This window comes from Myxine glutinosa, chromosome 10 (assembly GCF_964187855.1).
Source record: "Myxine glutinosa chromosome 10, kmMyxGlut1.1, whole genome shotgun sequence".
NCBI classification, from domain to species: Eukaryota; Metazoa; Chordata; class Myxini; order Myxiniformes; family Myxinidae; genus Myxine; species Myxine glutinosa.
Window position 1 is genome coordinate 48342464 of NC_136270.1, and position 26302 is coordinate 48368765.

At 45.6% G+C, this 26302-nt stretch overlaps 1 protein-coding gene across 1 annotated transcript; it reads right to left on the reverse strand.

The window, feature by feature from the left end:
* Positions 1–10521: 10521 nt before the first annotated feature.
* On the reverse strand, positions 10522–25977 carry LOC144894035 (trypsin-3-like). Its single transcript, XM_078785618.1, has 6 exons — positions 25871–25977; positions 22720–22890; positions 22177–22342; positions 15431–15690; positions 13497–13636; positions 10522–13114 (listed from the first exon to the last, which is right to left on the reverse strand). Exons 2-6 carry the CDS (start codon positions 22772–22774, stop codon positions 12878–12880), a joined length of 858 nt encoding a protein of 285 aa, XP_078641744.1. The 5' UTR covers positions 22775–22890; positions 25871–25977; the 3' UTR covers positions 10522–12877.
* Between the last annotated feature and the right edge of the window lie 325 nt (positions 25978–26302).

A 26302-nucleotide genomic window follows, 5' to 3' on the forward strand; every position in this document is an offset into this window, starting at 1 on the left:
AAGACCATTGGAAGCGCTGTCCCCCGAAACGCAGCGAGAGGCAACGCTTCCCGAATGTGCGGATGGGAGTTCCGTTGGCGGCGAGCAAGGCAGGGCCCCGGCCCGCGGCTTGCTTGTCGGACGCGGAGGCAGGGAGGACGCTTACCTGCGCTCCAGTGTCGCACAGAAAACAGCGACCAGACGAGGTGTCTGTGATGAACAGGAGGCTGCCGGAATGGCCGACGCTCATGGCCGCAAGTGAGCGCCGGCCCGGTCGTTTCCCGACCCGCCGAAAGAGCACGGCGGGCGGCACGCCCTAGCCTTGCGGCCGAACCTGGCATGATAATAACACCGGGTTTGCCCCGGTGGTGGCTGCTGTGTCGGCCGTGACGGCAGTGGTGGACGGGGTGTAGCAGCGGCCACGAGGGGGCGCGGCGCTGAAGCCTCCGCACCGGGATCCACTACGGCAGCGCCATACGTCGGCCGCGTGTCGCAGGCCGCGAAAAATTTGTCCGCCTCTCTGGCCAGGGCGCGGGGTTCCGTTATGGCCGAACCGGCCAGCGCGAGCCACACCTGCGCAGGTAGCTGGTGGAGGAAAAGCGCTCGGAAAAGGAAATCCTGGCACTGGTCTCCAAGAAGGGACAACATATAATCCATACGAATGGACGGTCATGTGTCGCCGAGGACTGGAAGGTCAAGGAGGGGGTCGGCGCGGTCGGCCTCCGTGAGCCCTAACGTGGCGAGGAGAAGTCGTTTGAGCGCCGCGTACTTGTGGGCGCCCGGCGGGCGCCGAAGGATGGACACGATGCGGGCGGCAGTGCCGGCCCCAGGGCGGCGACAACGTGAAAGTACATGGTGTCGTCCGCCGTGATGCCCTGGAGCTGGAATTGGGCTTCGGCCTGCACAAACCAAACATCGACCTGTGCTTCCCAGAACTCCGGGAGTTTAACGGCGACAGCGTTGGTAGCCATGGCGCGTTCAGGGGTCAGCTATGGCTGAACCAGTCGGGGTCACCAGTGTGGTGCTATGCACACACAACTCGTTTGCCAAGAAGGTAGGCCACAATGCGTTGTACAAACCAGAACACTTTATTCTATGCTCGCACGTAAGCACTGGGCGGGCTCGACTTTTGAGCCCGCATATATGTCTCGAGGCCACGCCTTGCCCTCGGGCGTGGCCGGTCGGCCGAAAGGCGGGGCATGTATTTCAGTTCCACCCTGCGCCTCGTGACGCCTTTGCTCTGGGCGTGGCCCGAGCCGTGCTTCCACGCCCGGTCACTCGCGCCACCCACTGGTGCGCGGAATTATTACCCGCTGGCATTGTGTCCGCCACAATATATTGTTTAGTTGAACTGTCTGAAAGTCCTTATTTATAGATCTGCGTTGTGATTGTGCAGGAAGGGACCCCAAATATCATTTTTAATCATTCCATATTTCTTTTTCCGGACAATCTGCCGAAGATTTTCCTCAGTCACGAACGCATTATCCCCTCAGCTCCCGTAACCATTTCATGAGCAGTGGTGACAAAATATCACGCCATATTTATATACTCGGAACCGATTCTCCTCACAAGGGCCCTGAGGTAATAACTGTCGGCGCGAAAGCGGCTCCGCCCATAATTGAGGAGAGGGCCGGAGGGGTGAAGCGAGGGGAGGATTTTCAGAGGCTGCGTGAGGGAATCTGGCAGCCTGGCGGAGAAAAGGACGTGGAAAAGGTTTGTCATTTGAAGTGATCACAGACTTTGTTCAGGGCTCAATTGATTAATTCTAATACTCGCACAATGCCAGTCTATACTTGTCATGTATGAAGCTGCAAATATTCACCGTTGTATCCCTACACCATGACCGCGTTGTTTCCCTACGCCCCAGCTCGGATGGCGCTGCAGTTAATCGGGCCTGTATCGGGAGAGTCAATAAACGTGTACTACAATCGATCGTAGTCTGTCGAGATACCTTACATGGCGACGAGGATAAACATCTAGACCATGACTTCTTTCGGCCATATCGATGAATTCGACCCTCATGAGGGAGATTTTGACACGTATTCTGAGCGGTTGTCTTTCTACTTCAAGGCGAACGGCATCGCGACCGAAGCCCGGATGAAGGCCGTCTTCCTGTCCGTTTGCGGAGGTGAGACGTTCACACTCGTTAAAAACCTGATTCGGCCTCAGATAATCCAGGAGCTCACGTATGCAGAGCTCAAGGCCGCTTTGAAGGAGCATTGTAATCCATCTCTTTCAGTCATCCTGTGTCGGTTTAATTTTTACATGTGCAGACAGCAGCAAGGTCAGTCGATCGCAGACTTCATTGCACACCTCAAAAAACTATCACATCTGTGTGAGTTGGGGACACGATTGATGACATGCTCCGTGATTTGCTGGTGGTCGGCATGTCCGATGACCGCACTCGTAGACGCCTGCTTGCTGAGAGAAGACTGACGTTCCAAAATGCCAGAGACACCGCCATTTCCATGGAAAGTGCTGAACGCAACGCTACAAGCATCGGTGCCACTCGCTCGTCTGGTACCAGCCCTGCTCTGAATCGGTTGGATCATGATCAGCCAAAACGTTGGAACAAGGCTCCTTGTCAGAAGCCAGTGCAGTCTCAAACCCACAACAAATGTTTTCGGTGCAACGGAAAGCACCCTCCGGAGACGTGTCGGTTCAAAGATGCAACCTGCCATTTCTGTTCGAAAACTTGCCATATTGCTCCAGCTAGCATCACTTGCAAATCGGGTAAAGGGAAGGCTGCTGACAAGAAGATTCATCAGTTTATCGGTTTGGAGGAACCTGAGCTTGACCAGGTGAGCTCTGTTTCCGACAACTCAGAATCGTGTGACCTGTTTCATATTGATTCTCACCATAAGCGGGACCCTCTTCTTGCCACTGTTGTCGTCAACAATCGACCATTGCAAATGGACGTCAACACTGGTGCGGCCGTCTCGCTCATCAGCCATGCTGTTTTCACAAACCTGTGGAGTGATGCTGACCGACCCCATCTGAAACCTACTACCTATGGACTCTCCACCCATACAAGTGAGAAGACTGTTCCCTGCGGTACATGTGACATCACGGTGGGTTACAATAACCGTGAGTTTCACCTACCCCTGATCGTCATTCCTGGAAAGGGCTCTTCCTTACTCGGCAGGAACTAGTTGAGCATAATTCGACTGAAGTGGAAAAGCATTCATCAACTCCGGGCAGCCAACGTTTCTCCTACCGCAGCATACACACTCAAAAATGTGCTGGATACGTACCCGAATGTCTTCAATGATGAGCTTGGAACCTTGAAAGGACATATGGCTAAAGTCAGTGTTGACCGGGATGCCAATCTTATATTTTGCAGAGCTCGCCCAGTCCCTTTCGCCCTGCGGGAGTGGATTGACAAGGAACTGGATCATCTTGAAAATCTGGGCATCATCGAGCAAATCCAGTATGCCGAATGGGCGGCGCCCATCGTTCCGGTCATAAAATCGGACCAGTCCATCCGCATATGTGGAGATTATAAAATGACCGTGAACAAGTGTTCTTCATTGGATAAATATCCAATCCCGAGGATCGAAGACCGCTATGCTCGTCTCACGGGAGGCAAGACTTTTACGAAACTCGATCTCAAATCCGCCTATCTACAGCTCCGCTTGGATGACAATTCGAAACAGTATCTTACCATCAACACACATCGTGGGTTGTACAGGTACGACCGACTCCGTTTTGGAGTGAAATCGGCACCTGGAATTTATCAGCGTGTCATGGACAGTTTGTTTGCCACCGAACGCAACGTCGTTTGTTACCAGGATGATATTCTGGTTACTGGTCATACGGACGCGGAACATCTACAAAACCTGGATAGAGTTCGCAAGAAGATTTCGGACTCCGGCCTACGTTTGCGTCGAGACAAGTGCAAGTTTATGGTGCCATCAGTCACTTACCTGGGTCATACGATTGATGCCAAGGGTCTACAACCGACAGATGAGAAAGTCCGAGCTATCAAGGATGCTCCGGCTCCACGAGACGTGACCGAATTGAAGTCATACCTCGGTTTGCTTCAGTTCTATGGTCGTTACATCCCGAATGTGACCGACGTTTTGGGCCCCCTTTATCGGCTTTTGAGGAAAGGAGTCTCCTGGAGCTGGGGATCCACTGAACAATCAGCATTCCAGACCTCTAAGGATCTGCTCAAATCGGCCAATGTTCTCGTTCATTTTGATCCAGAGAAGGATCTTGTGCTGACATGCAATGCCTGTCGGTATGGAGTGGGGAGTGTAATATCACACGTGATGCCTGATGGTACGGAAAGACCTGTTGCATTTGCACCCTGAACGTTGTCCCGGCAGAGAAGAACTATTCCCAACTTGACAAGGAAGGATTGGGAATCGTTTACGGCATCAGCAAATTTCGCCAGTACCTTCTTGGACATCATTTCATGATTCGCACTGATCACAAGCCGCTGATCAGTCTGTTTGGTCCGACTAAGGTGTCGTCTGACACACTACCGCCCAGGATCATCCGCTGGTCCCTGTTTCTCGCTGCTTATGACTACACCATATGTTATAAGCCCGGTTCGTCTATCACAAATGCAGATGCCATGAGTCGGTTACCCCTTCCAGAATCCGTTGATGATTCGCCTACACCAGGATCCATTATCGCACTGATGGATCATCTGGAAGATTGTGCTGTCGATACCGGCCAGATCCGCACTCATACTCGACGAGACCCCGTTCTGTCCAGAACTGTCCAGGCTGTACAGCTTGGATGGCATTTGCTACCTGAAGGTGACCCAGCTGTTGCGGCTTTTAAAGCACGTAAAAACGAACTCAGCGTGGAAAATGGTTGCCTACTCTGGGGATGTCGTGTCGTGATCCCGGAAAATCTGCATTCCAGGGTCATGGATGAAATCCATGACTGTCACCCCGGATTGTGAAGATGAAGTCACTCGCCAGAAACTATGTGTGGTGGCCGAAGCTTGATGCTCATATCGAACATCATGTTCGACATTGTTACCCCTGCCAGAGCACCCGGAATACACCTGCGAAAGCGCCACTGCATCCCTGGAAATGGCCCAGCGAACCGTGGCATCGCCTACATCTCGATTATGCCGGGCCTATTAACGGCAGCATGATTCTAATAATTACGGACGTGCACACAAAATGGATTGATGCCTATGTGACGCGTGGTACGACATCAGCCATTGTCATCGAAAGACTCAGATGCTGTTTCGCCACTCATGGTCTGCCCAGGATGATCGTGAGTGATAACGGTCCGTGTTTTTCCAGGTCCGAGTTTGCCGAGTTCACACGTCGGAACGGCATCAAACATAAGTTTGTCAGCCCACATCACCAGGCTTCAAATGGCTTGGCCGAACGATCCGTGGGAATCATCAAATCCGGATTGCAGAAACTTCAGGAGGTAACCCTGGAAACAAAGCTTTCTCGTCTCCTGTTCAAATGGTGCAGCTCTGTCTGAGTTATTGATGAAACGACACTTGAGATCGACACTTGACAATCTCAAACCAGACATATCATCAAACGTTTATCAGAGCCAGCTTAATCAAAAGTTGGTGCACGATAAATCGTCCAACAGTCGCTGTATCAACATTGGAGATCCAGTGTTTGCCCGAAATTTTGGTGCAGGTGCGACGTGGCTACCGGGGGACATCATCGAGAAGCCAGGTCCACTGTCCTGTGTGATATCCCTGCAGGACGGCCGCGAAATTCATCAACATCAGGACCACATAACCTACCGTCACTGTGAGTCGATAGAGCCTGCAGCATCGTCACAGTCAGAACAACAGTTCGACCCGCCACTGCCGGAGATCGTCGTGGCCGCTCCAGCCGGCTCGGATGCCCCAAAAACCTCTGGAACGCTACACCCTTCGTGGAGACCAAAGGAATCACCTCTGACTCTGTATCCACTGGTACACCGCCACCCAAAGGGATCACCTCGGACTCTGTATCCACTGGTACACCGCGACGCTCAATGTGTGAGAGAAAAGCACCTGACCGGTTGAATCTTTGAAGATTTTTTTTCACGTTGACACATGTTCTATTTTCACGTTGACACACGTTCTATTTTCAGGTTGACACATGTTCTATTTTCACGTATTTTCATTATTTTCATAATCGTTTGCACACATATTTTCACAGGTTTTGGAAATGTTGCTTTTGAAATGTCAATTCTGGAAATCTAGCACATATTGCTCTTGGTAATTTTGGACTTAAAGGGGAGGATGTCATGTATGAAGCTGCAAATATTCACCGTTGTAGCCCTACACCGTGACCTCGTTGTATCCCTTCGCCCCAGCTCGGATGGCGCTGCAGTCATGATGATGCTGATATGCTGATGGGCTGATGCGCTGATGCTGAAGCGCTGAAGCGTCCTTCTCATCTCTCGTGTTTTCTTCTTCCTCTTTCTTCTATCATTTCTTCCACTCTGCCGGTCCCCTCGCATTATTTACTTCATTATCGTTTGTATTTTGCCGGTCGTTTACCGTCCTCGGTTCGTCTTCGGTATTCAAGTCTTTCTTGCGTCTTCTGAGTCCATCCGCCATTGGACCCTCAGTTCCATCTACGAAGCTCAGAGGCCCTGTCACAGTGTCGGGAGACGCATTTAATTCCCTTATGTGCCGCAAGCACACAGCACTATACCTGTGCAGGAAACCTCCGGCGCTCTGTCAGGAGGAACATCTCATTACGTGACGTGAGTGATGTCACAGCGCCGTGGGGAAGCGCCGCGGCTGTGCGAGGTACAGGTGGGGTGCGAGCCCGGAGGGTCCCAGCTTCGATTAGGACGTGGGAGCCCGAGTCAGCAAGTGTAAGGTGTGCAGGGTTTCCGTCCTTTACCCCATCTATTTCTTCGTTTATCAGCTCATCTTTGGCGCCAATCATTCATCCCATCATTCTTTTCCAATCATCAATCTCTTCCAGATCGGATGCATGATGCCGGTGTCACGAAACAGATCCGCCCCCCGGTGATTCTGTACCGGTACAGATTCGCCCCCCTCGAAATAGATTCACCCCCCTGCCACGAAATAGACTCTCCCCTGTGACAAAATCGCCCCCTCATAATATATATGTACATGTTTCAGCAGATATTCAAACTTTGAAAAAAGTGTAACAATTCTATGGCTCTTGGTGATTGTGGAAGAGTTCTTTCACAATTAATCTACAACTAGAGCAAATGAATATTGGTGTAAACTTGTACAACTAAACAATACTAGACTACCTTATGAATGTTATAACATGTTCAAATATCTTGATGATGCTGGTAGGGTTGCATGGGCGACTCGTATAAAAACTATATTATATCAGTATGGATTTGGCTTTGTATGGTTGTCACAAGAATTTGGAGATGTCAATGTTTGTTGCAACTTTTAGACAAAGACTTATGATAATCGTTTTCGAATGTGGTCAGCATCTGTTGATAACATATCTCAGAGTTTTACTTATAAGGACTATAAGTCATTATTAAATGTTGAATCTCATTTATCTATCACTGTTCCTACTTATTTTAGAAAGCATATTGCTCGTTTCAGATGTAGTAATTTTAAAGTACATGTCACGTAAGTACATTCGATATGAAGCTAGAGTGTCTCAGTATTGCCATACCATACATGATGTCAATAATTCTTCAATCTATTACTATTGTAATATTACTATTACATGATTATCTATCAATAATTACTATATCAACTGTTCAAGTATGTCTTAAAAAGATTGAGAAAATTTGTAAGTCCACACTCAATCAATTCGCCAAACAATATTAGTAGTACTTTTATCACGTCCCCTCTTGTAAACCAATATTTCCATATGTATATTTATATATCCGCAAACGAGAATGGGGGGCGATTTTATTCTGATGGGGGCGAGAAACGTATCCGCCGGGGGGGGGGGGGGAGAGTTTTTATACGGGGGCGGATTTATTTTGTGACACCGGCATATGTGCTGTAAAGTGTTAAGTCATTGCAGATAAGGATCCGCGGGCAGGAATGTTCACGTAGGGGATACGGGGAATGTATGACTGAATGAGTGATGTAATTATTTTACATGTATGCAATTTCATTGTCTCAAATACCTGTAAATACCCCACCTAGTTTGGAGCATGTTGAGCCATATGTCTCTATGGACGGTCAACAACTGAAGAACACCGATGCTTACACCTATATAGGGAGTGTTTTGTGTGATGATGGTAAATTGGATTGGAAAATCTCTAGTCGTATAGCAAAGGCTAGTGCCGCTAGTACATCCTTTGGCCCTCTCTACTGCAGAGTCTGGAACGGTCACGATATTAAAATGATTACTAAAATCGCATTATATAGAGCTGTGGTTCTGAGTACATTGATGTATGGTAATGAGTGCTGTACAACCTAGAGTCACCACATCTGTCAGCTGGAAGCCCTACATCAACGATGTTTGTGGAAAATCATCAATGATGTCTGCGGAGGCAGGGGAGGGGAGGTAGAAGGTGGGAGGAGAAACCCAGCGTTGCCAGTACCTTTGCTAGCGTAAAATATAACTTCAAGTCCTCAATTTTCTCTATCCCTACCCCCCAGAAACCTCAAGTCCTCACACTCCCAACCCCAAGGCAACAATCCTCTCCCTACTCCAAGCCTTCAAACCCCAATTTTCACATGTCACAGTTGCCTGTCCAACTCGTAATCCCTGAAGATATGCCGAAAACATGTGTTCTTGAACAGGTCATGGTGACCTGTACAATACACAATCCCACGAGATATGTGGAAAATAAATGTCACAGTAAACTAACTGAAATCAATTACCTCTTTCCTGAAGCATATACACTACAGAACCAAAAGGATGCGGACACACCTAATTAGTGGATTCAGCTGTTTCAGCAACACCCATTGCTGACAGGAATATATATACTTGACAAAAAATGAAACGCAAGTTTTTATGTCAAAGTATAGCGAATGAAATTTACAAAATCACATGAACATTAAATTACAACAGATTAGTACGGTGTATGACCTCCCTCTGCTGTGATGCACGCTTGGATGCGCCGGTGCATGGACTGAATCGGCCTCCTCAAAGTCACCTGGGGGAGGACGCACCACTATTCCATTAAAGCAGCGGCAAGTTATTGAGCTGTTCTAGCCACCACAGGACGTAACCGGATGCGGCGATCGAGTTCATCCCACACATGCTCGATGGGGTTAAGCTCTGGACTGAACGCAGGCCATGGCAGGAGCTCAATATAGTGGTCATCAAGATACTGGGTGATCACCCTTGCTGCATGAGGTCATGCATTGTCCTGTTGAAACAAGGCTATGTTCAGATGTTCATCCAGAAATGGCCTCACTACAGGCTCCAAAATTTCATCCCGGTATCTCTGGACATTGAGGTTACCATAGATGACTATCAGTTCAGTACGTGCATTTGCTGTAATGCCGGCTCATATCATAATGCCGGGTCCCTCCCCACCTGTCCAGCTCCATGACATTACAGTCAAAAAGTCGCTCACCACGACGACGGTAAACTCTCGTACCTGTCTGTCACTATTGCTTACGCGAAATCGTGACTCATCCGAGAACACCTGGTTCCACATTCTCTGCGTCAAGTCACGGTGTTGGCGGGCCCATACCAACCTACGACGACGACGATCGGCCGTCAGTGGGAGACCTCTGTAAGAGCGTCTGCTCCTGAGTCCTACATAACGAAGCCGATTTCTGACAGTCTGAGCAAAAATCCTGTTGTTCATATGCCCAGGCGTCTCCCTTGCGGTGGTTTCTGCGTTGCGATGTCGATCACGGAGGTGCTGCAGAACGATGTAACGATCCTGAATGGGCGTCGTCACTCGCGGTCTACCACTTCTCCGATGATTTGCCACACTTCCAGAGTCTCTTAAACGACGTCTGAGCCGGCTTATGGTTGATTCGTGCACTTGCAGATGTGCGTCCACATCCATAGCTGAGATGCCCGCATCAAGCATTCCAATTGCGTGGGCCCGGTCATACTGACTTAGTCTTGGCATTGTCGTCTGCTGAGTGAATTCGGTTCAAGCCTCCATGGACCATAGACTACCACAGGAACATCAACATTCTTATGCAATTTAGCCTTGGAAGCCACAACCTGTTTCTCTCGTTGAGAGAGAGGAAGACAAATGATGAATTGCGAAAGATGATGGGAATAGAGCCTGTGATTGATGCTGTGAAGAGAAACAGGTTGAGTTGGTTTGGTCATGTGTTGAGGAAGGATGAAAGTGACTGGTTGAGAAGAGTGATGGAAGTTAATGTAGAAGGAAGTAGAGGACGGGGAAGACCGAGAAAGACTTGGCTAAAGATGGTCGAAGAAGAAATGCGGGCAAGGGGGTTAACAAGGAGAGATGCAGAAAATAGGGCAAGATGGAGAAGATTGTCATGGGGACCGCAAGGCTAACCCCCGCTCTAGCAGGGAAAATGGCCTTAAAATGCATGTTGTTGTTGTTGTTGTTGTTTATACAAGTTTACAGGAGGTAAGTTTATACAGGAGGTAACCTACTTCCTCTGACAAAACCTGTATAAACTGAACCTGCAATCTCAGCTATTTTTGTCATCAGTTTAATGCAAAAAGAAAACAATATTGCAGTTGTACAAAAAATTTATTGACACATTTGAAAAAAATCCTCAGAAAATATTTTTTTAAGTGCAAGAAGCACAAATGTATGCACAGACAAAATAAAATTATTCTGCACAAACAAAAGAATAAACCATTTTTGATTTGATTTTGATTTGATGTAGGTTTAAAAGGTCCTATATGTGACACCGTAAACTTTCATAAGCACTTGCAAACACCCTTTACTGACCAATAACATGAGTGAACAATGTAGGGTTCTTCAATTAAACCATATTTTACCTTACAGGGTCTGCCGGGTCTCCAAAATGACAACAAATCAAAAGTGCTGCAGAAAAAGTGAGTTATGTATAATAATTGAAATGGACCAAACAAAGCACGTGAAGCAAAAGGTTAAACAGTCGTTTAATATCGCCACATTTTATATCAGTGTGGTGAAAAATGTTCCAGTGGTTATAGTAAACTTTCACAGGCTAACACACTTCTAATACTGCAACAAACTTTGTGAGGACAGTGGGTGATGTGTGGACTGTTAATTGTAGAACATTTAACAAATAGTTGAATGCTGAAATTTAGTGCAATGACATGCAACTCTGGGAAAGATGTATAGGAAGTGACATCATTGCTTATCGGAGTATTCTGGGTAAAACAAATATGGCGACCAACAGTCACGTGCTGTGAAACAAAGGAGCGTTCTTGTGAAACCAGCTGAAATTCACCAACTGAACACACTACTGAACATGAAACCATCTGAAATTCACAGCAAAATGTCTGCACAAGTTGGTGATGCAGGTTTAGTGTTAATGGCGCGGTGAGTTTGGTAAGCGATGTTGAGCATTTTCAAGTTTAACCAACTGCTGACACTCATGGAAGGATTACGTTTGTGGAACAGATAGTGTCCAGAGAACTGTTGGATTACTGAATGTTCAATTACAGAAGAATCATATTTTGTTGTTGGAAGTGAAGAAAAAGTCGCTCACTCATGCTCATTTCAACATTTAGGGCCAAATTTGTGAAAGGTGCTTCGTGAGTGTCTTGCTAACATATACGCCTAAGCCTGAAATTGTGAAAAACATTGTTTTACACACAGCTAATCACCCGTCTAAACAGCTATTTACGAAGGGAAATAAATAGCCAATTCGTTGTGCACACCTAAACAGCTGATTAGCCTGTGACACACCACACATATCTCCAACATCTATTTGAACTGATGCACTTGCATATAATTGCAGTGCCATGGACAGTTGTTGGAGAGGATACAGCACATTGCTTCTCATTGTAGATTGATCTCGGACACATAGCACTATATTCAGTAGACAAGAAAATGATTCCTTTACGAGTCTAACTCCTGACAAATTTGATATTGTCATACTGAGGATTGCATCTATCCTCAAAGATTATCAATACACGTGGCGATCTGCACTATTCCTGTCCTCCTCTGCTTCCTCTTCAGCTAATTCAAGAACTCCTAATGTTTCCAAGTTCACCTTCCCATGTAAACTACCAATGATAAGCCATGCAATGCTTCAAAGCCTTAAGGCTCAAACACACTCTTAAACATGTCCTCGCCGACATGTAAAAGAGTTTCTTTGTTATTTAAACGCTTGTGATTAGGTTGTGATCCACATTGGAGAATCCCACGTTTTGATCCCACGATTGGTGATTAACTTTGACCTTGCGATCATGGCTCGACTAGCGATCCTGCACGTGTCTAACTTATAAACGCCTTTCGTAAATTCGGCCGTTAATGTTATATGTGGGTATCAAAGGATCTCAACTCTACCAGACATAAAACGAACTTGGGCACTCAAGCAGAGATGGGTTTGTTAGCTCTAAATCAATGTTCCTACAGTCCAGACCTATCTCCTTGTGATTGTCTCTTCTTTGGACAATGCCAAAAACAAGTTTAGAAATGATGAAGACATCAAAGCATTTGTCCTGAAATGGCAACATACCAATCAAAAACATTTCTAGTAGGATAGCATCAACACACTCCGACATCAATGAGACAACTGAATTGTGTGTCCCCCAAATACCTTGAGAAAGATGACATGTCATCACCCTCCCTGAACTTTATAATTTTGAAGAAAAAGTTAACTTCAACCTTGAAATCCCTCATTTATATAATAAATACAGTTCATTTATATTGTGGAAGAAATCCATTAGTCCATTTTTGGATGATGAATAATAATAAACCAGCAGTGCGACACATTAGGCATTTCAATAATGCAAGTTAAAAAAAAAAAATCTGGCTAATTATGGCAGTAATTACACAACCCGTCAGGGACTAAAAGAGGACAGAAGATGATGTTAAGGCTTTTGGATAGACTGTGGAAGTGTCAGTTGTTGCTGTGCGTGTCCTTTTTTTCTCCATGATTCATGATCCGTGAACCTGAACGAATGCGGTGATAATAGGAATAGGAAGTAGAACTGCCATCAACAATGCCCTCAATCCAAGATTTTGCACCGTACACTTTGGCGTAAACTCCTGGATAGTTTTCCTTCCCACACCCTCTCCCCCAAGAGACGATGCCCTGAAGCTGCCCTTCGCATACGAGTGGGCCACCAGAATCACCCTGGGTACAAAGGATACAAGGATAGGGATGTGAGGAAGACAGCACAGTGAGAGGAAAGAAGATGGCAACTATTTAGCAGAAGGTGGAAGACTATTGAGGAGATAAGATGTGGGTAAGGGCATCAGCAACGAGACAGTTTTAAATTCATTGATTGAATAACAACGTTCAGTAAACAAGAGAAGATGAGGTGTCATGCAAGTTTTTTTTATATTTAAGGACAGAGAGTGCAACATACAACATTGCATATGGATTTCACTGAAGTCACAGAGAAGACATGGCTTCTGCAGCAATTCATAGACATTAGATACATTGAATACAAAGGTAGCTAACTGAATTCATGCGTTCCGAGACAACAATATAGGTATGCTGTGAGTGCAGGTACCTTGCAAGAGTCCTTCTTTCCATCCAAGTACCCAGCACACAACATGTTGAAGGAAAATGCTTTTGACCCATAAGCGTTCATGCATTTTCGTTCCTCCAACACAGGCATATTGAGACACTGCAGCTTATCTGGGAAACCATCTGTTCATGGGAGGAAGGTGGATGAAATAGAGAGAGAGAAAAAAAAGTTGGTGCAGTCAAAAGCAAAGAATGAACTTTAAGTGAACTCCAACTAGCAAGGTCTAGATCTCTGGTTTATTCAAGGCCAGAGCTGTAGAGGAATTAAACATTTAGAGGAGTGTACATGGCACATCCTGCTTTGATTGGCAGCCACACACGGTTATGTAATATCTCCCTTTTTAATGATGCATGAGAAAATAAAACTATTTGAAATTGACATTCAGCAAAAAATTACTTCATCATAGATTTAAACATGCGTTGGTAAATCCATGAGTTGCATTGCTCAAGGGTTGCATTGTTAATCCATGAGTTGCATTGTTGATCCATGAGTTGCATTGCTCAAGGGTTGCATTGTTAATCCATGAGTTGCATTGCTCAAGGGTTGCATTGTTAATCCATGAGTTGCATTGCTCAAGGGTTGCATTGTTAATCCATGAGTTGCATTGTTAATCCATGAGTTGCATTGCTCAAGGGTTGCATTGTTAATCCATGAGTTGCATTGCTCAAGGGTTGCATTGTTAATCCATGAGTTGCATTGCTCAAGGGTTGCATTGTTAATCCATGAGTTGCATTGTTGATCCATGAGTTGCATTGCTCAAGGGTTGCATTGTTAATCCATGAGTTGCATTGCTCAAAGGTTGCATTGTTAATCCATGAGTTGCATTGCTCAAGGGTTGCATTGTTAATCCATGAGTTGCATTGCTCAAGGGTTGCATTGTTAATCCATGAGTTGCATTGTTGATCACATAGCCAGAAAGCTCATGGGATCATGTTTTAACTACTACCCACATGTACAAAACTTTAAAATACAGAGGCAAACACTACAATCTGTGTTTGCCTACTGCTGTTAGTTTGAAGCCTAAAAGTTTGTGTTTCAATTACCCTTTATCAGCGAAGTAATTACCTTGTGCACACGAACCTAAAAGTGACCTTAAGCAATTGGTCCACTTTGTCAGTGTGTCTGTTAGCTTCATCGCGGGAGATTCCAATGATTCTGAAAGTTTTGGTTTCAACAGCGTGAAGCCGTGCTAGGTGTGAGGCAGGAGCACCGGCCCAGAGGGGGGAACAGTATTCCATTGAGCTGCGGATGAAAGCCTTGTATGTGGTGAGGAGCTCAGGTGTGCCAAGGAAGGACTTCGCACGATGGAGGATGCCCAGTCGGCGACTGGCTTTAGAGGCCAGCTTGGAAATGTGGTTTTCCCATGTGGCAGATAGTGAGACCCAAAAGCTTGAGTGACAGAACTTCTTGGAGAGGATTGTTGAGAAAGTGGATGGGAGGGTTGTCCAGTCTGTCTTTTCGGAGAGACGCAGTGAGAGTGTGAGATTTGTCAGGATTGAAAGACATGTTCCACTTGTTTGACCAGTCTGTGATTTTGTCCAGGTCTGCAGAGACTGGGGAGGCTGCAGACTGCCGATCTGAGGGATTAGGAATGGATGTGCTGCATCCTTGCATAATGCTCAGCATATAAAACGGATAGAGCACCGACAAACAACCATAGCTTGGCAACCATTGTGCTTGCTTTAAGGATGAATGGCCTCTTCCTCTGAGGTTTCTTGTAAGCGGAGTCATTTACCATACATCTTATTAACATCCTTTATTAAGTTATATATTTATTCGTAGTCAGTAAATTGTTCAGTCATCATAAGTTTGTCATCCTTTGGACATAATAATGACACCCAGAAATATGTTAATTGCCATTTTAGCATTTGAACCAGTCCCTTTAATCTCTCCGGTAACATCATCATATTTCTTACCATCGGCACGACCCCATCCAGAGATAGTGCAGGGTTGGTTGGGGTATGTTGGGTGACCAGGAAGTGCGATTGGTTGAACATATCGAGAAAGGCATGCAGGTTTTGCCAGACGAAGCAAAGCGAGGTCATGGTCCCGAGTTTCTGGGTCATACATTGGATGTTCAATACGTCGATCCACAAGCACCTTCTGCTCGGTAACCTCAGATGAGTACGTGTGGTACTTGCCAAGCAGTAAGGTGACTGATCGCCATGGAGGGACGCTGGGAAAAAGAGGTGGTCAGGGGAAGGAAATGGGTCAGTGGTATTCACCCTTACACTGACCTCCATTTTTTAAACTGAATACTATGTAGGAGACAAATATGTGAAATGGAGAGACAGCTATTCAACATTTATTTTGGTTCAGTTTCACTTGAGACATTCACTTTCTCTTCAAGCACATCAATCCTGGCATGACGTGACTGCTTCGTCAAATTTCAACTTTTTGACTGCAATAATTTGGGAAGTAAAATGAGCAGGTCTTGAGTTTTCACTAATGTCACTAATGACATTAGTCACACTTGATGATGCTTCTTGCCATTAAACGAAGTAATCTGGGCATCATTAGTAATCTCTTCTTTCAAACAACAAACAACCACCTTTAGAGTCCATTTTTCCCCGCAGAGCGGGGGTTGGCCTTTTTTTAGGGCACGGTGGTCCCATTTTTGAAGCAATGTTTTACGACCGGATGCCCTTCCTGCCGCCAACCTGTTAGTCGCCTTTTGCGACACACAGGGAATTACCAGTGAACTGGTACTCAATTTGCCGACCTCGGAAGGATGACGGGCTGAGTCAACCCCCCTGGCGTTAATTCAGCGATCGACCGGGATTCAAATTCAGGATCCTATGATCCCAAGCCGGCACCCTAACCGCTAAACCAACACCAGGCTCTTCTTTCAAACAACGCAGTGTCTTATTATGGAATATGGTAGCACTCCATATGTATGGATGGCACGGGGAAAAAAATGGCCACCCCATCAATTATGTACAAATTGATATGCTGAAAAGCTACTATACATTGAAGTATAAGCTTTTGAAAGCCATAGCTTTTATTCTGTAACGTTTTTATAACCAACTAGAACGAGGCCTCGTGCTTTAATTCTGAACAAAAACTGAATTCAACCATCGTTAACTAAACATGCTACTATTATGGACCATATACCCATATCATCCATGCACCCTATTATGTCACATTAGCCTTGTGTTGGCTTAGCGGTTAGGGTGCCGGCTTGGGATCCTAGGATCCTGGGTTCGAATCCCGGTCGATCGCTGAATTAACGCCCGGGGGGTTGACTCAGCCTGTCATCCTTCCGAGGTCGGCAAATTGAGTACCAGCTTGCTGGGATGAATGATCACGGTGTGTACCCCAGTTTAGAATAGGTGCACCGTATCACTGCGCATCATAAGAGGCGACCAAGGGTTGGCGTCAGGAAGGGCATCCGGCCATAAAAACATTGCCTCAAACAGGGCACCATGATTGTCATGGGGCCCGCACGGCTAACCCCCGCTCTAGCGGGGAAAATGGCCTTAAAACGATCATTCATTCATTTCATTCACCCTATTATGTCACATAGGTTCTTGGCATGTGTTATGCACATCATAATGTTAATTCTTCCCCAGCATTGGGTCTTCCCTAACATCGGGTCATAGATCAGATACATGAAGTTTCAGATTTTTCAGACAAACATTTCAATTCAACCAATTATGGCTGGAATACCACTTCACCGATGATGTCATTGTTATCACCTTATATACCCCATGGGGAGTTGATGATATATGCCAAGTTTCAATTTGTTATGTTGAGCAGTATCAGAGAAAATTATGTCCAAATGTTTTCCTTTAATCCAATATGGCTGCCATACCATGCGACATATAACATCATAAATTCAATTCAATTCACTCGCATCGGGTAATAGATGAGATATATGAAGTTTCAGATTTTTGGACAAGGATTTCTATTCAACCAATGATGGCTGGAATACCACTTCAACGATGATGTCATTGTTATCACTATATATACCCTGTGGGGAGTTGATGACATATGCCAAGATTCATTTTTTTCCCCTGAGTGGTTTCAGAAAAAAATGCTGTCCAAAGTTTCCCTTTAATCCTATATGGCTGCCATACCAAGTTTGCAATAAAATATTCTCCATGGGGAGTCCCTCCTATGTTTGAAGTTTTGGATCGATCGGACGAGTGGTTGCGGAGAAAACCATTTTTAAAGTGAAAATGTATAGGTGTGGACACACATACAGACACACATACAGACACACACGCATACAGACACACATACAGACACACACGCATACAGACACACATACAGACACACATACAGACACACATACAGACACACACACACACACACACACACACACACACACACACGCACACACACACACACACACACACACACACACACACACACACACACAGGCAGTCAGGAGCATTGTAATAGTCTCGCATCCACCTTGGGATATGTACCAGCAAGAATGAAAAAAATGCCGGAATATTTCGCTAAAGTACCAAATCAAGAGATCCCAAACTCGCCGAATTGTTCATCCACCAAATTCTTGATAAATGTCATCCAGCCGAGCACAACAATGGTTGAAGTAATTAAAATGATTCCAACCAAAGGAAGCGACCTTTACTCTTGGCAATTGTAGCAGTACCATAACAAAAAAAAAATGTTTTAATCAGATTTTAAAAACAATTCACCCACAATACACCACAACCTGTTCAACACAATTTACGCATGCGCAGAGTGAGAAACTCTCCCATAAAACGTCTCTTGTGCCGAAAAGTCCCTGTCTTGTATTGAAAGGCCACGTGAAATGTAAGATATAAGGCATCTATTTATTACATGTACACACAGGGTAAAAAAAAAAAAATTATAAATGCCAACATTGAGGAAAAGAGAGATTATAGGAATGGAGGTATCTGGTTGTGTGCGCATAGGTAGGGAGTACATTGAGGAAATTAAAATGGAGGAAAAGAAGAGAATGTAGGAGAAGGAAATGAGGTGAGCAGTGAGCAGAGTTTAGGAGAAAAGGGAAGGACGATTGGGAGGATGTAGGAGTATGGGGATAGAATAGAAGGGAAGGCGCAGAGAAAGAGAAAGGAGTTCTTTCCGGGAAGTCCTTGGTGTCCTTGCGTTTTATACCTATCCTGCCTCCCCCCAGGCCCTCCCCCTCCCACACATCTCCCGATGTCCCTGCTCTCAAATGTTGTTTGTGTGCTTCCTCCCCTTCTCTCCCCATCTTGTCGACCGCTCCCCTTTTTATATACATTGTTTGCTTGTTTGTTTGATTTGTTTGTTTGATAAATGTTAGCTCTTTCACGAGCCTCGACTCTGTATACAAAAAAATAAAAAATAAAAGGAGAGTTTGTTAAGAAATAATCTGCCATGTTGGCATATGAAACTAGAACGGCACTCGGTGGAGCGCATACCTCCACCTGGCTGAACAGTTTACGTTTTGTATCCCACTGATAGGTCAGATCTGGATTCCGACCTGAGCCAAAATCGAATCGGCTTTTCTTGTCGTTAACCAACTCGTTCACGTAGTATTTGTAATAATTCGTCCACAACTTTTTGAAATATCATGCTACATATAGTTTTTGGCGCCATCTGTCAATGGTCATGAATCACTTAAAAATAATTTAAATTCTCGTATCCGGATCCAGATTCGAATCTTCACCAAAATCAAATCGATTTGTCATCGTCACACACACAACCCGCCCAAAATGTTTCGTTCAAATCCGTCCATAACCTTTTGGGATATCCTGTTTACAAACAAACAGACAGGGGTGAAAACAACCTCCATCCACTTTCGGTGGCGGACGTAATAAATAGACGACTCCAAAAGTGAAGGACAACAAGGCAGCAGAATGTCTGAGTTAAGACGGAAGGGACGGGAATATCGGACGGGACATTAAGGGATCTAGGGAAGGGACTTGTATGAGATAGAGGGGTGGGAGCCTGGTGGTTCACCATTTTTACATCAAAAACAGTTTTGTTTTCTTTTTCTTTGTTTTTTCTTCCTTATTTGGTTGTTTTTTGGGGGATTCCATCCCTACATGTTTTTTTATTTAAGAAAATGTTTCTTTCGGACTCGTAATGTATGAGTTCCCTTCCAAGAAACTTCCACATCGGCAGCGATTCCATCAAAGGCCATGGTTGCCAACCTATGTTTGTTTCATCTGCTCTTTGTGCTTTTCAATGCCGAGCACCAAGCGAGGAAGCACCACGAACCATTGTTTAAGTCTTCGGTCGGACTCGGCCGGGGTTCGAACCACCAACCTCCGAGACTCTGAGCAGATGCTCGAACCATTAAATCACGAAGTCGGATTATTTAAGACACTCAAAACATCACGCCACCACGTCTTGGATTTGTTCACTGCAGCACAATTAAAAACCAGTCTGTTGTCTTTTCCATCCCTCTTCACCTGCTTCGTTTAATCCGGATTAGTGTTCCTCTCCTCAAGTTAATGTACACCTCACATTTTGCACCCGCTCACCTCACTTGCACAATCTCTCTCTCCCTTTCTCCCTCTCTCTCTCCCCCTCTCTTTCCCTCCTCTTACTCCTTCTCCTTCTCTCTCTTCTTCCCCTTTCTCTGTCCTCTCTCTTTCTCTCTCCTTCCCCCTCTCTCTTCCTCTCTCTTCCTCTCCTCCCTCTCTCTCTCTCTCTCTCTCTCTCTCTCTTTCCCCTCTCTATCCCTCTCTATCTCTCCCTTTACTCCTCTCTGTCTCTCCCTCTACCCCCCTCTCTCCCCTTTCTCTTCCTCTATTTCTCCCCCCCTCCCCCCCCCTCTCTCTCTCTCTCTCTTTCTCTTTCCCCTCTCTCTCCCTCTCCTCCTCTCTATCTCTCCCTTTACTCCTCTCTGTCTGTCCCTCTACCCCCCTCTCTCCCCTTTCTCTCCCTCTCTCTTCCTCTATTTCTCCTCCCCCCCCCCCCCTCTCTCTCTCTCTCTTTCCCTCCTCTCTCTTCCTATCCTCTCTCAACCTCCCTCTCTCTCTCTCCCTTTCTTCCCCCCCCCCCTCTATCTCTCTTTCCCCCTCTCTCTCTCTCCCTTTCTTCCCCCCCCCCCTCTATCTCTCTTTCCCCCTCTATCTCTCTTTCCCCCTCTCTCTCTCTCTCCCTTTCCCCCTCTCTCTCTCTCCCTTTCTCCCCCCCCTATCTATCTTTCCCCCTCTATCTCTCTCACTTTCTTCCCCCCCCCCCCTCTATCTCTCTTTCCCCCTCTCTCTCTCTCCCTTTCTTCCCCACCCCCTCTATCTCTCTCTCCCTTTCTCCCCCCCCCCCTCTATCTATCTTCCCCCCTCTCTCTCTCCCCCTTTCTCCCCCCCCCCCTCTATCTCTCTTTCCCCCTCTCTCTCTCTCTTTCCCCCTCTCTCTCTCTCTCCCTTTCTCCCCCCCCCCCTCTATCTCTCTCTCCCTTTCTCCCCCCCCCCTCTATCTATCTTTCCCCCTCTCTCTCTCTCCCTTTCTCCCCCCCCCCTCTATCTCTCTTTCCCCCTCTCTCTCTCTCTCTCCCTTTCTTTCCCCCCCCCCCCCCTCTATCTCTCTTTCCCCCTCTATCTCTCTTTCCCCCTCTCTCTCTCTCTCTCTCCCTTTCCCCCTCTCTCTCTCTCTCCCTTTCTCCCCCCCCCCTCTATCTATCTTTACCGCTCTATCTCTCTCACTTTCTCCCCCCCCCCTCTATCTCTCTTTCCCCCTCTCTCTCTCTCCCTTTCTCCCCCCCCCCCCTCTATCTCTCTCTCCCTTTCTCCCCCCCCCCCCCTCTATCTATCTTTCCCCCTCTCTCTCTCTCCCTTTCTTCCCCCCCCCCTCTATCTCTCTTTCCCCCTCTCTCTCTCTCTTTCCCCCTCTATCTCTCTTTCCCCCCCTCTCTCTCTCTCCCTTTCCCCCTCTCTCTCTCTCTTTCCCCCTCTATCTATCTTTCCCCCTCTATCTCTCTCACTTTCTTCCCCCCCCCCTCTATCTCTCTTTCCCCCTCTCTCTCTCTCCCTTTCCCCCTCTTTCTCTCTCTCCCTTTCTCCCCCCCCCCCCTCTATCTATCTTTCCCCCTCTCTCTCTCTCCCTTTCTTCCCCCCCCCCCCTCTATCTCTCTTTCCCCCTCTCTCTCTCTCTTTCCCCCTCTCTCTCTCTCTCTTTCCCCCTCTCTCTCTCTCCCTTTACACCTCTCTGACTCTCCCTCTTCCCCCTCTCTCCCCTTTCTCTCCTTCTCTCTCTCGTCCTCTCTATTTTCCATAACGTATGGAAAACATTCTTTGATTCTGCATGTTTAGCATCTCACTCCAGGGTTTGAAGCCAATAGTCGACCAATAAATGATGCCATACCCTTTGCCTAATTGTAGAACGTTCTACTTCTTGTAGGTGATATTTGAGGCCTGTGTTGAGCTTTGTATCGATACGTATGTTAAAACATGGACGTACATTATATATAGTAGCAATATGGTAAGCACCTATGAGGCAAATGCAGCAAAGACTTTCTCTTTTTTTTCTTCTTTTTTTTAATGTTGAAGGCTCCAGTCACGGACTATATAGTCCTCATTGAGGCCAAGCGTTAAATAAACGAGCTGCATTGATAAAAAGGTAAAGAAAGAGAGAATAGACCAAGTTTTTGAGGAAACAAAAAAATCTGCTCCTTTAAAAGGTAACGCAAAGGAATAAATACCTACGTAGACAATGTGCAATGACGATGAAATACCTTTGTAGACAGTGTGCAGCCGTAAGAGCCCATCTCTGACTGATGAGGACCGCACCACACTTGTGTACCCCATTTTGGTTTATCATTGATGCCTGCCATGGCTGAGAATGAGGGACGCATGGCTTCCCACCAATCACCTTGTAAACTCTCGCTGCTGTGTGTCCACCTGTAAGAGGTGTTTAGAGGAAGAAAAAAAATAAAAAATGAAAGATCAAGTTCCATAGATCCCAGGATTATGCACAAGTTTGACGGACATGTTTCATATTTCTGAAAGGTTTTCATCAATGTCCAAATAAACTATAAAATAAAGAATCGGGTCTAATTGGGAAACGATTATATGGAGAATGCACTTCCGACAAATGAATTTTCGGTGTCGACAAATGCTGAGGTCCGATGTTACAAATCAGACTACGGACCCGTTAAATATCATTAGGGAATGATCGCCCCAGTTGAAGAACATTCATTAGAGTTTAATTTAAACTTCATCAATTCATCAGATATGGGAATAAGAAGAACCCATACCAGCAAACCAGCCAATCTCACCTATCTGGATATACAGCAGAATCATCAGCAATGAAGGCACATTTTGGAGTTTCATTCTGCTCGAATAGACGAGGTGTCACAGAGCTTCTTCTTCCTTGTTCTTGTTGCTGATGCAGAATATCTGCTCCTGCAGAATCTGGCCAGCATGTTCTCTGTGCTGCCTTTATAAACCTTCACATGACGTGAGGTGAGAGGGGTGGGGGCAGTCGGATGAGTGACGGGAGGAATCGGGTGGGAGGGGACGAAGAAAAAGTTCTAGTTTTCATCAGTCCAATGAAACATGATATTCTTTCGAGACATTGGAGACCTAAACTCCCGGAAATAACTAATTATGCCCCTCGCCACCCCTCCCCAACCGATTCCGCTCCTGTCTCCCTTTCCCGATCCCAGAATTGCCATTTACGATCTATCAAGCTATAATTTTATGCACACATCAATGGCTTGTGAATCAACTCAGCTGAATAATGTCGTGGCATGCAGATATGTATACATGATACAGTCATCACAAACATTCATTCATTTAATTACTTGTGGCATGCGAGCATTACTTTGGAAAAATCTATTATTGTGGAATTCTTTTTTTCTGTACCCGTGACCTGACCGTAGGTACCACACCAGACCAACACGTATGCAAAATCAGGTGGAGACCAACCCAGCCCTATTTTTAAAATGATTTATGATTATCAAACGTACGCACATCACAGAGAATGGCCTTATTTAATACTAACTGGGGTTCCTGGCATCGCCCGTTGCTCGTCTAATCCTGTTGACATTTTGGAGAAGTCAAATTTTTATGTTTTTTGTTCCATTTTTTTTTTGTGGGGCCTAAAACATTTCCCTACGCCCACTAAGCAATGGGGTCGAATCTTACTATAATTCACCACATGTCCGTCTGTCCGTTCGAAGGTACCACAAAAACGGCCAAACCGATCGCAACGATATTTTGGGTGGGTGTTCCTGGGACCCCTTGCAGTAAAATAGGCTATATTGTTTTTCCAATTTTTTCCCCAATTTTCCAGTTTTTCCAAACACGATGGAATAATATTTACCGATATGAACAGTGATGTGGCTTTTATTGAAATTCTACAAATACTGTTTAGATTTTGATGAGAATTACGAACCTGCCGCGAATGTGGAAGTGGACAGATTACGGCAATGCGCGGGTTTGATAATATCCAAATACAACCGTCATTCAATCGTAATGTTTAATCGTTAAACGTTAATCATGTTAATCGTTTTGTTAAAGTATCAAAGGATGATTGGAATTGAGTGAATACAATTACGATTTTGAATTCGTAATTGTATTCACCCACCCGTACGGAACTTCACATCAGGATTTAAATATTTGTTTATGTCACGAATGTTGTTAAAAGTTTATTATATTAATGTGTATTTGTGATTGGAGTTATGCTGTTTGGAATGAAAAAGAGATATCGAGTTCAAGTGAATGATGAAATGCAGTGACGGTTTTACGTTCTAAACATGAAATTCGCAGATCGTCATATGCAGATTCGCCATTGACTGGGAATGGAACACACGTACCCGTTTGTTTGTGAACGGGTACGTTTTTCATGGAAGTCTTTCACGAACTTGCTGTCCATGTCTGACGTGCGACTGAAGGTGCTACAGGAATGTGGAATTAATTGGTTTCATGCTTTAGCATTCGCCGTTTCTGCATTGTCTGTTTGCTCATGGCCTCCCACCCGTGCATAGCACGGGTATCTCACTAGTATCATTTAATACACAAGTAATAGGCGTCCACAACCTTTCTTGACAATGTTGTGGAATGTCGGCCGAGGTACTCGCTTTTCCCCCTCGCCCTCACTTTTTCACATATATTCGCCTTTAAATTTTATCTGCAAACGCTTGAGCAATTGACAAACATAACTTTCAAGACAGGAATGCCTACCCTTGGATAATGTTTTATAACAAAGTTACATGATGAATGCCTGGAAAATGTGGACGACGTTCCAAAAAGTCTGTTTTCTGTAGACATGGGTTGCAATGTGGTTCACATATCAGGAATACAATTTTCATCATCTATCAGACCTTAATAATGAATAAAAGGGGCCACAGGTGAACTCTCAGTTGTGGGAGAGAAATAGAGCAGGTACGAGAGGGAAGACAAGACAAGACAAGACAAGACGGAGCAACACGTAATCTATCAAAAAAGATACAACCAACCATCGTTGATCACGTAATCAACCCTTGGACTGACCATGAGAGATGCTGATCAACAGATGCAACCCAATCTCATGAGGTACACAACCATACACAAGAAATTTAGACGCAGGAGGAGGCCATTCGGCCCATCATGCCTGTGCCACATCAACACCTGACCAATTTATATTAAAAATAGGTAAAATGTCATAAAAATAAACTGTAGTTATTTTTTGGAGTTCTTCTGAAGATTTTTGTTTTGTTTTTCTTTCCGGGGGTTGGAGGAGGGGAGTGGGTAAGGCTGTTCTTCGGTGAGAAGCACACATCAACCACACACCACCCCTTGACAAGACCCCCACAGACAAGACTCCAATGCTTCCAGGTACCTATCTAATTCCAATTTAAACTCATCTATTGTTTCTGCTGCCACTACCTTTCCAGCGAGACCATTCCATGCATTAACTACTCTCCGAGAGAAAGACCCCTGCCTTATTAATACCAGCTGGCCCTCCAATCAAACAAGTCTAGTTTCAAAAAGATCAAAGATTGCTTCAATCATTCGTATCTTCAGGAATGACAATAGGTAAGTGACCTTTGCAAAGTGTACACCTCTATACTGTCTCTAGTGTATTGTACTGCAAGCGATCGAGAAAAACTATATTTTGAGGTGTCGTTTTGCTTTCATTCAATTGCATATTGTATTCCCGTCTGTCAACATTCCATACATTTTTACAATTGAAAGAAAACCACCTTCTGGTGGCAGAGGACGAATGTTCACAGAACAACATGAGACTGCAATTGTGGACCTGGTCATTGCAAGCAAAGCCATCCATCTAAAACATGCAGTATCATTCAGAACAATGATACATTCACAAATATTACCTGTATTACTGTTGTTTGGCAACTATTGACCATGTCCTAAAGAGAAACACACATATACATAAGTTGAACAGCCGAACCGCCAACATAGGCCCACGAGGGTGCGACCCACCATCAATCCTTCAGCCCCCTGTGAGGACCACGGCTCCACTAGCCCAAGCTTGCCAATGTGGTGAGCACCTGCTGCCAACTACGCCATTACCACAGCCTTGGACCTGGGTGGCACCTCCAGCCACGTCACCTGCGCCTCCTCGTCATCCCCCAGTCCGACCAATTGCAGGCTCTCAGTACCCAATCACATGTGGCCTCGCCAAAGATCTATTTGACAGTCGTGTTCCACCAGGAAACTCAATCTCAGAAGACATTGGTCGCACACCTCGGCCACTCATACAACCACATTGACTTCCAGACTGCCCAACTCCATCTCCACAACCCCACAGCCCAAAATTGGAGCCGTCACCCCTGTAGCCAGTTGAAGGTTGTGGCCTGCTAATCAATAAATTTTGTCCCAGCCTCCAACACTTTGGTCTAACACACTCGGATT

Excerpts from the sequence above, each read along its gene's own strand:
- LOC144894035 (XM_078785618.1), bottom strand. The coding sequence starts at position 22,774 with ATGAAACTCCAAAATGTGCCTTCATTGCTGATGATTCTGCTGTATATC. Across the intron at positions 13,637-15,430 it reads TGGATGGGGTCGTGCCGATG|ATGGTTTCCCAGATAAGCTG; the intron begins GTAAGAAATATG and ends TCCCATGAACAG. Across the intron at positions 13,115-13,496 it reads GAAAGAAGGACTCTTGCAAG|GGTGATTCTGGTGGCCCACT; the intron begins GTACCTGCACTC and ends CTTTGTACCCAG.